The 13,459-nt window shown below is 55.2% G+C and overlaps 1 protein-coding gene across 2 annotated transcripts in view; it reads right to left on the reverse strand.

Annotated features, from left to right (window-relative positions):
• Positions 1-12,435: 12,435 nt before the first annotated feature.
• Positions 12,436-13,459, reverse strand: part of COLEC11 (collectin subfamily member 11) — a 33,494-nt gene continuing 32,470 nt past the window's right edge. For both annotated transcript variants that reach the window (XM_030844531.2, XM_060309698.2), the window contains one exon: positions 12,436-13,303. In XM_030844531.2, the coding sequence (XP_030700391.1) occupies positions 12,912-13,303 (392 nt within the window). In that variant the 3' untranslated portion in view covers positions 12,436-12,911. The remainder of the gene's footprint in view (positions 13,304-13,459) is intronic.

The following is a 13,459-nucleotide window of genomic DNA, read 5'->3' on the forward strand; positions in this document are numbered from 1 at the left end:
GACCGCCGTTCCCGCGTGAGTCCTCAACTCCGATCAGACCAGAACGTGAACAGGCCTTGGATTCTGAGAGCAATTCTGATTCCAAACTCATCATTTCCTGAGTTGTGTGTGTCTTTGGCAAATTGACCTCTCTGAGTCTCAGGTCTTCAACTGTGAATCAAGGATGAGATTGGCTTCCAAAAGGTTCAGCTGTGGGAATTCCCGGGCGGTCCAGTGGTTAAGACTCCGCGCTTTCACTGCTGAGGGCCCGGGTGCGGTCCCTGTTCCGGGAACTAATATCCCACAAGCTGCATGGCCAAAACAAACTAACAAAAAGTTTAGCTGTGACTCTGGCGTAGGGAACACGCAGCCCAGCTCGCCGGCGCTCGGTATCGAGCTGGGTCTCCTAGAAACATCGTGCTCTTTGCCATCTCAAGCTTCAGGGGTTTCCTACAGCCCCAGCCAGGCGCCTTCCTTGGCATCAGCTAAGTCTAAGAACTCTTGATCAGTGTGTCGCTGTGTTGTTCTTGGTTTCTGGCCGTCAGATACAGACCCACCTTAAAACGTCCAGACGTATTAGAACCTCATAAGGTCTGGAGGACCACAGAAATACAGAAAATTAGAAATATCCGATATCTGTGTAATGCTTGAGATGATAGCGAAAAGAACCCCATTAGCCCAATGCTGGATTGATTTCCTCTTACAGGCATTTCTTTCACTGTATTTTGATTGATGAGCAGCGATGAGCGACAGTAGCATCTTCGGGTTACATAAAAGACAGGATGGATCTTGGCTCAGTTCCCAGTTTATGTCACCAGTGATGTGACCTGGGCTAAGTGAATGAGGCTGTTTCCATGGCAATCAGGTGGGACAAGAACACCTGCTTCAGAGAGGGATTCTGAAGCCGAATGCAGCGCATGTACCAAATGATGTTTGCGCAGCTCGGATCCTTCATCACAGCCCTCATCATCCTTTCCTTTTCCTAACGAAGCGTTTACACCCTCCTATTTGCACAGATGACCAGGGCGCGCACGACCTCTCCTGAATTCTTAGAGCCTGATGGTCAGAAGGGACATCAGAGGCGACAGAGCATTCCAAGGGCCCCAGGTTGAAATCGACCCCAAACGTACACTGCTTTCCAACAGCCCCTGGTTTTAAACCTCGCAAGCGTGAATGAACAGTCATCATCGTCTTACCTGGGATCCTTTTCCCTCTGGTCTGCCACCCAGACATCCACTTCCTAAACTCCGTGTGCTCGTGGAAAGCAAAGACGTGTGACAGAGGATCGCTAACCTCCATGCGAGAGCCCAGGCTAAAGGGACAGATGGGCAGTGCAGACAGGGGCTCTAGGCGAGACCTTAGCAGGCACAGTGGTGTCTGCCCCACCTTCACGCCCAGGGAACCTGCTCCAAATCACGGGGTGCCTCCTTATCTCTGTATTGCCTTCAGAGAAAGAAGTCCTACTTCTCTGTGGGCCTTTATTCACAGAATTAGCCACTGACAGCAAAAGGTAAGACCACATAGGATTCATTCCACGAGCCCCGTCACTGGTGCCACTCGCGACTGCAACCTAGGTGCCTCCCAAAAGGCTGTCGAGCAAAGCGAGAAAGGGCAGTCGGATTCCCAAAGCAACCCCGAAAAGACCACGTAACCAGGAATTCAGCCGACGTCAGAGGAAAAGTAGGCTCGATGCTGGGGTCCCCCTGAGCACCCAGCGCCCTGCGCTCTGAGCTGCTCCGTGGCCACGTGTGAAAGCGAACACTCTGACATCACGGAAGCCGGCGGCGGGCCCGGGGGAGGCTCAGCTCGGCCCCTTGTGGAGCCTTAGACAAACGGCTGCGTCCCACCGCTTAACTGGAGGACAGCAATGGTGAGGTGAGCACATCCCCCGAAGACTGTTTCCAAGTTGAAGTAACACTTGTGAAGCCCCTTGCACATATTGTGTGTTTAAAAGTACATAATATATTAGAAGAATGTGCCAGTCTTATCACAGTGTTAAGGGAAGGAGCCAATCGGCATTGAATTGGTGGTGAAAGGGACTTTAGCTTTACCTGTAATATCCTTTTTCTTTTCAAATAAGAGAATGTGTGTGTGTGTGTATATATATATATATACACATACATACACATCTTAAGTGGTCTGTAAGTGTGAACATATGTAAGTGTGTATATATAGAGAGAATATATATATATATATATATACACACTAGAGTGGAGTGTAGGAAATAAGGCCCATTCTCTCTCTCGCCAACTTCCCCAAGCCCGGCTCCCCACAGACACCCCGCCTTACGGTTGGCATGAACCCTTTCCAGCATGTCTCCTGCACACATGGCCTGCCTGGACCTCTGTCCCAGCGTGTGGGCAGCCTGCTCAGGTTCTGATGGCCACATCATTCCATATCTGAAAGACCCCAGGGTTCTTTAACTAGCTCCCCACTAGGGGACATTGAGGTTGGCTTTTTCCCCTTCAAGCAACACTGGAATGAATATTTTCTACATATCTTTGTGTACTTGTGCAAATAAGGTAAGTCTGTGGAATAGCAAAGTCAAGGTGTGGATGCATTTCAATTTTTTCAAAGATAGACGTATGGTAAATCATAAGAGCTCTGACAATGACGGCTGTGTGACCTAGAGCAAGCTAATCAACATCTCTGTTCCTCATTTTACGATCATTTTCTCCGACAGGTAAGTTAGCATATGCAAGGTGTCCTCAGAGGGTCAGACTTCAGCGTGCTCTGGACCTGGCCGGGTCCTGCCCAGAAGGAGCAGCTGTGCCACCAGAGTGGCCAGATGGCCAGAAATCACATCACCAGGCCAGAGTCCACACCCCACCCGACGGCAGTCACACCCGCTGCCGGGCCTCTGCGTCCATCATCCCTCGCGAGAGAACTCTCGCTGCTCTCACTGGTGGGACAGGGTGGCAGTTTTCCAGCAGAGTTTCGGTTCTTCCCCATATTTATCAGTATTTTCTCTTTTTAATAAACATGTCCTACATTTTTATAATTAGGCAGGTAAAACATTTTCAAAATAATTCAAGATCTGCCCCACTTTTCTTCCCATCACAGATTATGAACACCACGTGGGGCAGAGAGAAATACAGGAGGATCTCAGTGATTTCCCCCGTAGAGCAAAGTGGTCCCAAATTCCTGTGTCAGGTCCCCGTCTGTCTCTGCCATGTCTTAGCATGAGTGGAGGCTGATTTCTACACTTTTCTGCTGTTCTAATATGCTAATTCACTGATTGGCGTCATGTGACTCCCAGCCCAAGTACACGGGGAGATTTTAATTAGCAGGGCTTCGTGGATTACCCCACCCCAGCACTTGGCAGAGGCCAATTTACAGTACCTTTATAAGGTTTTCTGCAGGAGCGAAAAAGTCATCTGTTGCAAATAAAATGTAACCAAAGAAAGAAAGAAGTAAGGATAAAATAACCATAAATTACAAACCATTTTATTTCATTCCCTAGTGAAACATTAGGAGCTGCAGTAAAAAGGAAACGTGAAACTGCCTGGGGGGAGACAGACAATGTGCAGTTAAGTCACAATGTGCTTTTCACGTTTCGATTCATTGCCTGCTTCCCCCTTAATCTTTCCTTCCCACGCTTCTTTCTTAATCCCCTTTACCATCTGGATGCAAAAGTGCTAACTTCTTACACTTGGAAAGAAAAGAAACCAACTTATTTTCCAGAACAAAGGACATTGGGCTTTGTGAATCTTTCACAGAGCAAGGGCAAAAAATTTAAAAAGGGGGGGGGCACAAGGTCACCCCTGTGTCTCAGCCAGCTCATCAGAGGATGTCCTGCAGGTAGTCTGGCCTGGTGATTTGTTAACCAAAGCAGAACTTCTTTTTTCTTCTGGCCACGCTGCTAGGCTAGCAGGATCTTAGTTCCCGGACCAGGAATTGAACCCAGGCCATGGCAGTGAAAGCACCAAGTCCTAAACACTGGGCCGCCAGGAAACTCCCAAAGCAGACCATTTCTGAGAGTAAGGTGTAAAGTGGCTGCTGGCCACCCTACTGAACCTGGGGCCCAGGGACACCTGTGGTCTGGAAAGGATGCAGTGTCCTGGCCTCCGACGCCAGCCAGAACCCAAAAGGCAGGGGAGGACCTGGCTGTTCTGGAGCTGCCAGCGGTTTGGGTGACCTAGCTTGTGGGGCTGTTGCTATGTGCGACCTGCATCAATGAAAAAAATGCTGCTGCCGTATCAGTAAACAAAGGATGTTGGGCCATCGAGCCATCACATTGCAGCCGCCCAGATGGTGAGCCCCGAGGGAGCTCAGGATGGAAACAGGATGCCCGCCACCAAGCCCTCAGCCCCTGCAGCCACCCCCTGAAGACAGGGGGCCCCCTGCGGGGACTCAGGATGAAAAAGCACAGGATCCTGGCCCCAGGTAGCTGAGGTGCGGATCAAAGGAACGATTCCGGTGAGCGCAGACTCTTGCCTCTTCCCATGCATAGAAAAGGGCTGAATTCATTAACCTGAGATGTCTGGTTTTCTTTAATGAACAGTCATCTTTGATGTTGCGACTGCCTGGTCTCTGTGGCAAAAACCCCTGTAGATCCTGGTTCCTCCCCGACCTCTGCACAGCGGTCCCTCAGCGCTACTGACAGGCTGCGTCCTGGGCTTACGTCCTCGGTTTTGTCCGCCAAATAAAACATAACTCTCAAATTTGAGGTTGTGCAGGGGTTGTTTTGGTTGACACCTGCCCCTGAGAATGTAGCAGAGCGAGCGAAGCACAGGGAGCTGACCTGGGAGTCCCTCCCCTGCCCCAGGGCCTAAACCCTGGGACACAGGGGCCCTCACCTACCCTCCAGGGTCCTGCCCCTCAGGCCCCCCGTCAACTCCCTTTGCTGCATCCTCTGTCTGGCCAGCTCCCTCCCCTCCTGAGGAGTCCTTTGAGCATCACTTACCTACGTGGTCCTCCGTGCTTCCCCACCCCACGCCGCGCCCTGGCCTGCCTTGTTGCCAGCGCTGGTCTAGACGTCTCCGGGCAGAGTGTAGGCTCTGGAGGGCAGGCCTGGGTCTTTCCCTCTGTGCCTTACCTGGCGCCTCGCACACCACGTTAAGCTCTCCACGTGATTCTCCTACTAAAGTCTGAGGACCACTCATCTCTACTGTAAGAAAACACAGAGGGCCGGGGAATTCTTTTCACGGGTGCAAAATGTCTTTTTGTTTAAACCTCAGGCAATGCTGCCTTTGCTCATAACTGTCGCCAATTGAAGAGAAGTTCTCGGAAGCCTTTTGCAATAATGGGCTTTTTCAAGGAGGCCGCCCTTGGGTCTGATTCGTGATCTTCTAGTCGGGGTCCCTGCAGTGGTAAGTGAGCTGGAACCTCGGCCTGGGTGCTTTAAGTGCTTCTTCTCACCCTGAGAGACCCACTGACTTTCCTCCTACGAACTCAGGTGCCACACCCATCCGAGGCCATCCAAGGAGAAGAGTGGGCAGGGTGAGGTGGGCGGGGCTGGAGCGTGGGAGGGGCAGAGAGGCCTCTGGAGGGGGGCTGCTGTGTGGGCGCTGAGGGAACAAACGGGAGGCCGGCTGAGGTTCCCCAGAAACAGACGGGTGTGCTGCATCTTCTCTGGAGAAGCAAACACAGGGCCCGGGGACTCTGTACTGGTGTCCAGTCAGACTTTGCCCATAGGCAGACTCCCTTGGTTGATTGGGTCTGAGTTCAATAAGGCGACCCATAAACACACACTTCCTCACTGCAAGGAATGAGTCCAGGAGGAGAGAGCAGCCAGGGCACACCACTGATCCCAACAACAGAGACATGCACGGAGGGCCTGGGTGTCGGCACCGCCTGTCCACCCTGTGGTGGGCAGAAGGCCCCCCAGCAATGTTGCTCCCCAGTCCCGGAAACCTGTGCCTGCATCACCTCACACGGCAAGGAGAGTTTGCAGCTGTGACCAAGGTTATAGACCCTGTGAGAGGGAGGCAGTTCTGGCTGATCCAGTGGGTTTAGTCTAATCACCTGCGGTGTCTCAGGGAAGTCAGTGGGGGGTCCACAGCTCTGGGACCCGGGGGCTGCGGGCTCACCAAACCCTCTGCTCACGGCCCCCCCCACCTCTACTGATGGAGCAGCCAGGTCTGTAGGGAAACGGGGAGGAGCCCCCAGACCCGACCACCTGCTCAGACCACCTATGGCATCTACTTCTAAATCCGTCTAAATCAGGAATCCCTTACTAGTTCATTTAAAAGTAGCTTTTAGGGCTTCCCTGGTGGCGCAGTGGTTGAGAGTCCGCCTGCCGATGCCGGGGACGCGGGTTCGTGCCCCGGTCAGGGAGGATCCCACATGCCGCGTAGCGGCTGGGCCTGTGAGCCATGGCCACTGAGCCTGCACGTCCGGAGCCTGTGCTCCGCGGCGGGAGAGGCCACAACAGTGAGAGGCCCGCGTACCGCAAAAAAAAAAAAAAAAAAAGTAGCTTTTAGGGGCTTCCCTGGTGGCGTAGTGGTTAAAAATCCGCCTGCCAATGCAGGGGACACGGGTTCAAGCCCTGGTCCGGGAAGATGCCACAGGCCGTGGAGCAACTAAGCCCGTGTGCCACAACTACTGAGCCTGCGCTCTAGAGCCCTCAAGCCACAACTACTGAAGCCCAGGCGCCTAGAGCCCGTGCTCCGCAACAAGAGAAGCCACCACAATGAGAAGCCCACGCACCACAACGAACAGTGGCCCCTGCTCGCCGCGACTAGAGAAAGCCCACGCGCAGCAACGAAGACCCAATGCAGCCAAGAATAAAAATAATAAATAAATAAATTTATTTTTTTAAATAGAATAAAATTAGCGTTTAAATAATTGTAGGCAAAGAGCAAGATCACCTCTAAAAGGGGCTGTGGCTGAGGCCAGGCTGTGATGTTTAATGAACATGCTAAAGCTTTTCATGCAAACTGCAACTTAGTCACCAGAAATGAGGAGCATTACAGTGGGTTTTTCCAGTGCAGTGAGGCCGTCACCAGAAATGAGGAGCATTACAGTGGGTTGTTCCAGTGCAGTGAGGCCGTCATCAGAAATGAGGAGCATTATAGTGGGTTGTTCCAGTGCAGTGAGGCCGTCACCAGAAATGAGGAGCATTACAGTGGCTTGTTCCAGTGCAGTGAGGCCGTCACCAGAAATGAGGAGCATTACAGTGGCTTGTTCCAGTGCAGTGAGGCCGTCATCAGAAATGAGGAGCATTTTAGTGGGTTGTTCCAGTGCAGTGAGGCCGTCACCAGAAATGAGGAGCATTACAGTGGGTTGTTCCAGTGCAGTGAGGCCGTCATCAGAAATGAGGAGCATTATAGTGGGTTGTTCCAGTGCAGTGAGGCCGTCACCAGAAATGAGGAGCATTACAGTGGGTTTTTCCAGTGCAGTGAGGCCGTCACCAGAAATGAGGAGCATTACAGTGGGTTGTTCCAATGCAGTGAGGCCGTCATCAGAAATGAGGAGCATTATAATGGGTTGTTCCAATGTAGTGAGGCCGTCATCAGAAATGAGGAGCATTATAGTGGGTTGTTCCAATGCAGTGAGGCCGTCATCAGAAATGAGGAGCATTATAATGGGTTGTTCCAATGCAGTGAGGCCGTCATCAGAAATGAGGAGCATTATAATGGGTTATTCCAATGCAGTGAGGCCGTCATCAGAAATGAGGAGCATTATAATGTGTTGTTCCAATGCAGTGAGGCCGTTAGTCTCTCTTGGTGGAAAAAAGCATAATCTTGACATTTCACAGTCAAAAGCTGTTTTCCTCTGGGATTTGCCTTAAAATAGGAAGGTGCAACGGGGTGAGTCTAAGAAATGTGGGAGGATGGTCTCCCTCTGAGGAGCAAGCCAGGCTGTCCCGACAATTCCCCTTCAAGAACAGAGGCTTCTGTTATCACTGCCGATGGGGCCTAATAAAAAAGCCTCTGGGCAAAAGGCTGAGACGTATAGTGAAATAAAAGCAGTTTATTCAAGTGTGGGACAAAGCTAGAGCGCGTACAGGTAGCGATGTGGGGGAGCCCGAGGTCAGCACTGAGATCCCTGGTGGACGTGCTTGGGGATTTGTTCAAGTTTCCCTCGGATGCGTGGCTCTTCTTTGGGACAAAGTTTCATTTCACCTGTGGGCTTAGTTCTTTAGTGTTTTTGTACAGACCAAAGTGGCTAAAACCCCAGCAGAGCAGGACCAGAGCCCAGAGCCACTCAGCACACTCAGGCTGTTCCCAGCTCCGCAAACACCATTCCCGGCATTCAGCCACCCCCAACACCAAACGTCTGCGGAGATCCGTCCCACCCTCACCTCTCAAAGGGTCACACGCTTGCTGTGCTGATAAATTCCTCTCTGTCGCCCTGTTCTTTCTGCAATAACAACTTTAAAATAGCAAGTTGTTTATAAACAGCCCTCCAAGCTCACCAGGAGTCCTGACGTTCGGTGTTCAGATCGGGTTTCTTGCTTCCCACTAGCCAGCCAAGGTCCCATGGTACTCAGGTGCCAGCAGGAGAAAATTCATAGGGGCCCGAGGCGGGGAGTCAGAGTTTCCCGGGGACGGGCCTCACCTGTGTGATGTCACAAGGGCTGCAGGGAGCTAGAGCTCCAAGCTGAGCAGCCCCTCCCTGCAGAAGCCAAGGGCGCCCCTGCAAGACCCCTGTGCGAGGCCAAGGCAGACCTGGGCCCCCCGCTGTCGCTGACCCTGCCACTGTCCGCCCCCATCCCTAACAGCAACCTGGCCTGAAGCCCCTCCTCCCTGGTTCCTGGGTCCCCTGGGCTTTGTCTCTAGGAGGCCTCCGTGAGAGCATGTGTTCAGCACACCCAGCAGTGGTTCCAGGCAGAGAAGAGAGCCAGGGGGGCTGAGAACGGGAAGGACCCTCAGCCGGGAAAGTGCAGACGCACACAGAGCTTCCATGGGGGTTAAAGGGGCTCGCGGACCTTGAGAAAGCACACCTGTGCCTCGTGGTGCAAGAAAGACACATGTCCCAGCCCTGGGAGCCTGGGGTCTGGGGAAGGGCTTCCGGTGAGACGGGCACAGCTGAGCACCTGCCTGACACACGTGGCCACACCTGACACACATGATCACACCTGACACACATGGCCACACCTGACACACGAGGGGCACAGGTGATCACACTCATCATCACACCACCCTGCAGAGCGCTGTTATCACAGATGGAGAAACTGAGGCCCAAGGTTATTCCAGGGAGCCTAAGTCGTAAGCGGCTGAACCGAGCAGGGATTCAGAGCAGCAGGTGTGCCGGAGCGAGGGGTCCTCTGATGCCTGGAGGGGTTTCCTGCCTCGGGAACCCCTCCCACTTTCCTTCCTGGGTTCTCTTTACCGGGTGTTGGCCTGCCCTGCTCCCCCCTGCACCTCCAGTCCTCCGGTGCAGAGGAGGGAGAGGCTGCCCCCATCCCCTTCCAGAACCTGCCTGGCCCTCCTCCATTCGGCTCCCACTGGACCCTCTGGTCTCAGGGGGCACATGTCTCCCCTTCCAGATGAAATTCTTAAGAACAAAACTTGTCCGTTACTGTTTAAAGTCCCTAAGTTTGGCGGTGGTTTAAGCTACCTGATATGGTCTGCATGGGATACCCCATCCTTGTGAAGCAGAGTTTCCCTCCCTCCATCAACACTGCGAACGGCAAGCTTTCCCAGCCTTCCTCATATCTAGGGCACAGACACATACAAAGCCACTGTGTGCGGAATGTTCTCGGTGTGGTGCCTCTGGATCTGTGCAGTGCACAACCTGGGCAGACACACATAATTGGCCTGGAGATCTAGGTACCCAGACAGGCTCAATCCCAATGCTGAATGTGGAGCTCGGCGTGGGCGTGCAGGGCAGTTGCTCCTGTCTGCAGCCGGCTACCGGCAGAGAGACCCTGCAGGCCCTGCATGGTGTATGGGCTTTTCTCCCTTCCGTGTAGCACCCAAGACATTCTCCAGTCTTTCCAAAATTCCTTTGAACTGCCAAAAAGCTTTCAACAATTCCCTTTCTGCTTAAATTAGCCAGACTCAGATTTTTTTGCTTACAGCTAAGAAACGCCACATGCCCTTGGTTCTGATCTGCTAGATTAAACGGGGTTACCCCTGGTGACCACTCCTGGGCCCTCGCCTGCCACCCACCCCCAAGGAAGCAGGTGGGCGCCGTCCAGACCCCCAGGGCGGCAGACGCGGAAGCCAGTTTGTCAAGTCTGGGTGAGGCAGGAACCGACAGACAGAGGCTGCCCCGGGGACAAGAAGGCGTTGAGCCGCGGGTCCCCGCCCGAGAGGAGACACCCTCTTGCCATTCTCGCTGCAGCCCCCCGAAACCCCGCTCGTCCCCCGTGCTGCAGGGGCACCGGGCCCAGGGCGAGGAGTGGAAACCCATGCTAGAGCTCGCCGTGACCCCTACGGTCAGAAGACCAATGCTTTTCCCGACTCCTCTGTTTGTCAGGTCTCCATGGCTGCCGCCACCTGGGGTCACACTCAGGCCTCGATGAAAAGCCACACGGAGCACGGCTGAGTGTTCCCTGAAGGGTCTGGCACTGCTGGGTCTGGGGGGCCCTCCTCCCCTCCCTGCTGCCCTTTGTCCCTTTGTTCTTCTGCATATGTCTCCCTTCTCCGTTTCTGACTGATCCCCACTCTCTCAATACCTCTGTCTCTCACACACACACATACAGACACGCGCGCATGCATATATACACACACACACACACACACACACACGAACCCCCAGAGCCTCAGTGTGGCGGGCAGCCTAGGGGGCCCGGGACCCCTGCAGCATCGTCTCGCGGGTGCACGTCCCCCCGCGGCCGCTGGGTGGCAGTGTGGACGCGCGGGTACGCCGCCGCCGCCCATCCTCTCCGCCCACGCTGCACCCGGGGCTCAGAGAGCTGCTCGCGCACCAGCTTTCCGGTCACGCCTCGATGCAGCACCTAATAAATCCCGGTTCTCCCCTCAACCAGACCGCCTCCCTCCTGCGCTGCAAATCAGGGGCCGCGGCCCACCCCGCGGGCCCTTCCTGCCGAGCTGGGGGATTCAATTAGCGGCTGTGCTTCTGGCCTCCTGCCGGCTGCGCCTGTCCTATCAAATTGTCTTTGAAACCGTCACAGCCCTGTAGAGGTGTGTGACCCGGGCACAGACAAAGGCCGGCGTGCTTTCCTGCGCTTCGTGCTGGCACACAGCCTCGGAGGCGGGCTCATCGGAGGCGGCGACAGGAGGGGACGTGGATCGGCTCCCTCTGGTTTCACCTGAGAGCCGAGGCGACACGAGAGCACAAAAGTGGCCCTATCCCAACTCCTCCCCTACCAGGGACGAATCCAGACCCAGGGAGGCGCCGGCTTGCCCTGGGCTGCCCTTGACCCCGGTGAAAAGCCCGGAGGGGTGGGGCACACCTGACCCACCCTAGAGCCAGGGCAGCTCTGTCCAGGTGACCGAGGGCAGTCGCATGGGCCGAGGCCGTCGTGGTGATGCTGGGGAAGCTCCGGCTTCAGGACGCCCTGCCCAACCGCAGTCACCACCTGGTCAGTTCCCTTGCACAGGCCCCCTCACAGGACAGGCACCTGGGCCAGCTCAAGGTCATGGGCCCTGGGCTGTGAGCAGGGGTGCCTGGCTGCCCCACAGGCCCGTGGGTGCAGCGGGGGTCCCGCAGATACCCGGAGCAGAGCCGCTGCCTTGGCCCCTGTGGCACCTACAGCAATAGCACCGGGGCCTGAGCTCCAGTCTGCAGGGCACAAAGAGGACCAGCCCCTGGGGAAGAAGCCAGCGGCACCTTTACTGCGCTGGGCTCTCACCGCGCCAGCAGCTCTAGGCAGACGCTCCCCTTCCTCCAAAACAGTAGCTACACAAACACCCTGCAGGCGCGGTCCAGAACGTCGGGCAGCCGGGGCCTCGCTCCCAAGACACGCAGACACACAAGAGGCCCTGGAGAGCGGTGTCCCCGGAGCCCCCTTCTGGCTCCCAGCCCCAGCTGTTTTCCTTTGTGGGTGCGTGTCTGCCTGTTTTCTTTGAAAAATGAAGATGTTTATTATGTTTTACTGGGGATTCTGATGTACAAAAGGAAGAACCGTGGGTGACGGGCAGGCAGCTTCTGGGATGGCCCCCAGCGGTCCCGTCTCCAGGAGTCCCCTCCCCAAGTTCAGGCTGGACCTGGGGACAGGCTTCTGAGACCAGAACGCAGACAGTGATGGGGGGGGGTCGCTTCCCAGGATGGGCGCACGTTCGCACTGCTCTGAGGTGGCCAGCGGTCCTTGGGGAGGTGCCCAGGGCAGAGGTGCCCGGCAAGGAACCCAGGCCTCCATCCAGCCACCCGTTTGGCACTGAATGCCACCAGCAACCTCACGGTCAAGTGTGGCTGGTGAAACAGAGCCCCCGCCCCCACAGCCGAGCTCTGGGTGAAGTCCCGCCCCACAGGACCTGCGGGGACATAGATGCTTTGTCGTGAGTCGCTGTTTGGGGGTGACCGCGATACAGGAATAGATAACGCATACCGCTAGAGAAGACACTGAGAGAACAACATTCAGTTGTCAGATTCGGAGCATTTACTTTTCTTTTTCCTGAAATCTGCAGCAAAGCAAAATTGTTTCTACTTTTACAGAAGCATTGATCTAAGCTAAGAGGATTCTTTTCCATATAGAAATTAAAAGGAAGGTAGTCATTTAAGACCCCTCTACCATTGTTTGTACTTAACTGTTACAACATTTAAAGATCTCGTTTCATACTTTGCACAAAGCCAAGAGCGATTCTGAGTAATAATTACATAACGAACATTTTGTCTACACTACAAATAATAAAACTCTAGTTCTTCAGACATAATACCCAGAAACACGTTTTTTTTTTTTCTTCTTTTTTGCCCAAGCATGCACCATTCTCTAAGATTCAGAAAAGGAGCCTTTACCGGGGACCCCGCACTCCTGCTTGGGGACCACGTGGCGGGCAGAGCCTCCCACCCGTGGTGGCAGCCGGCAGCCACCCGGTGGCGGAGGGGCCGCCGATGCTGGAGCTGCAGGGCCGCCGCTACACGTGCTCCTTGTCGAACTCGCAGAGGAAGTGCATGGTGAGGTGGCAGGCCACGTCGTTCCAGCCCCCGGAAGCCACCAGCTCCACGCAATCCTCGTCGTCATAGGCGTTGTTGGGCTCCCCGCTGCGCCACTGGCTGAAGGTCTGCATGGGCGAGCGGTCCGCGTAGACAAAGGTGCCCTCCCGCTCCAGGTCGTTGATGCCGATGAAGACGCGGGCCAGGCCGGCCTGCGCGATGTAGGCGGCCAGCAGCCCGTTGGCGGCCTCATCCTTGGGCATGCCCAGCGTGCCGCCCCGGCCCTGGCAGGCCAGCTGTGCATCCACGTACCGCTTCTCCTCCTTCACCAGCAGGTAGATCTTCTGCTCCGTCTCGCGCACGCCGGCGACGGCTGCGGGGACAGGGCTGGAGGGCGAGCGCTCGCGGGTCCCCAGCAAACCCGGGGCGCCAACCCAGCACGCGCGCACGGGGAGCAGACCCAGGGCCGCTCTGCCTCCGGGCAGGGGTCGGGGGGGCACGGGAGCAGGGAAGCCCCGAGAAGCACGTA

Source organism: Globicephala melas, chromosome 12 (assembly GCF_963455315.2).
Source record: "Globicephala melas chromosome 12, mGloMel1.2, whole genome shotgun sequence".
Classification (NCBI taxonomy): Eukaryota; Metazoa; Chordata; class Mammalia; order Artiodactyla; family Delphinidae; genus Globicephala; species Globicephala melas.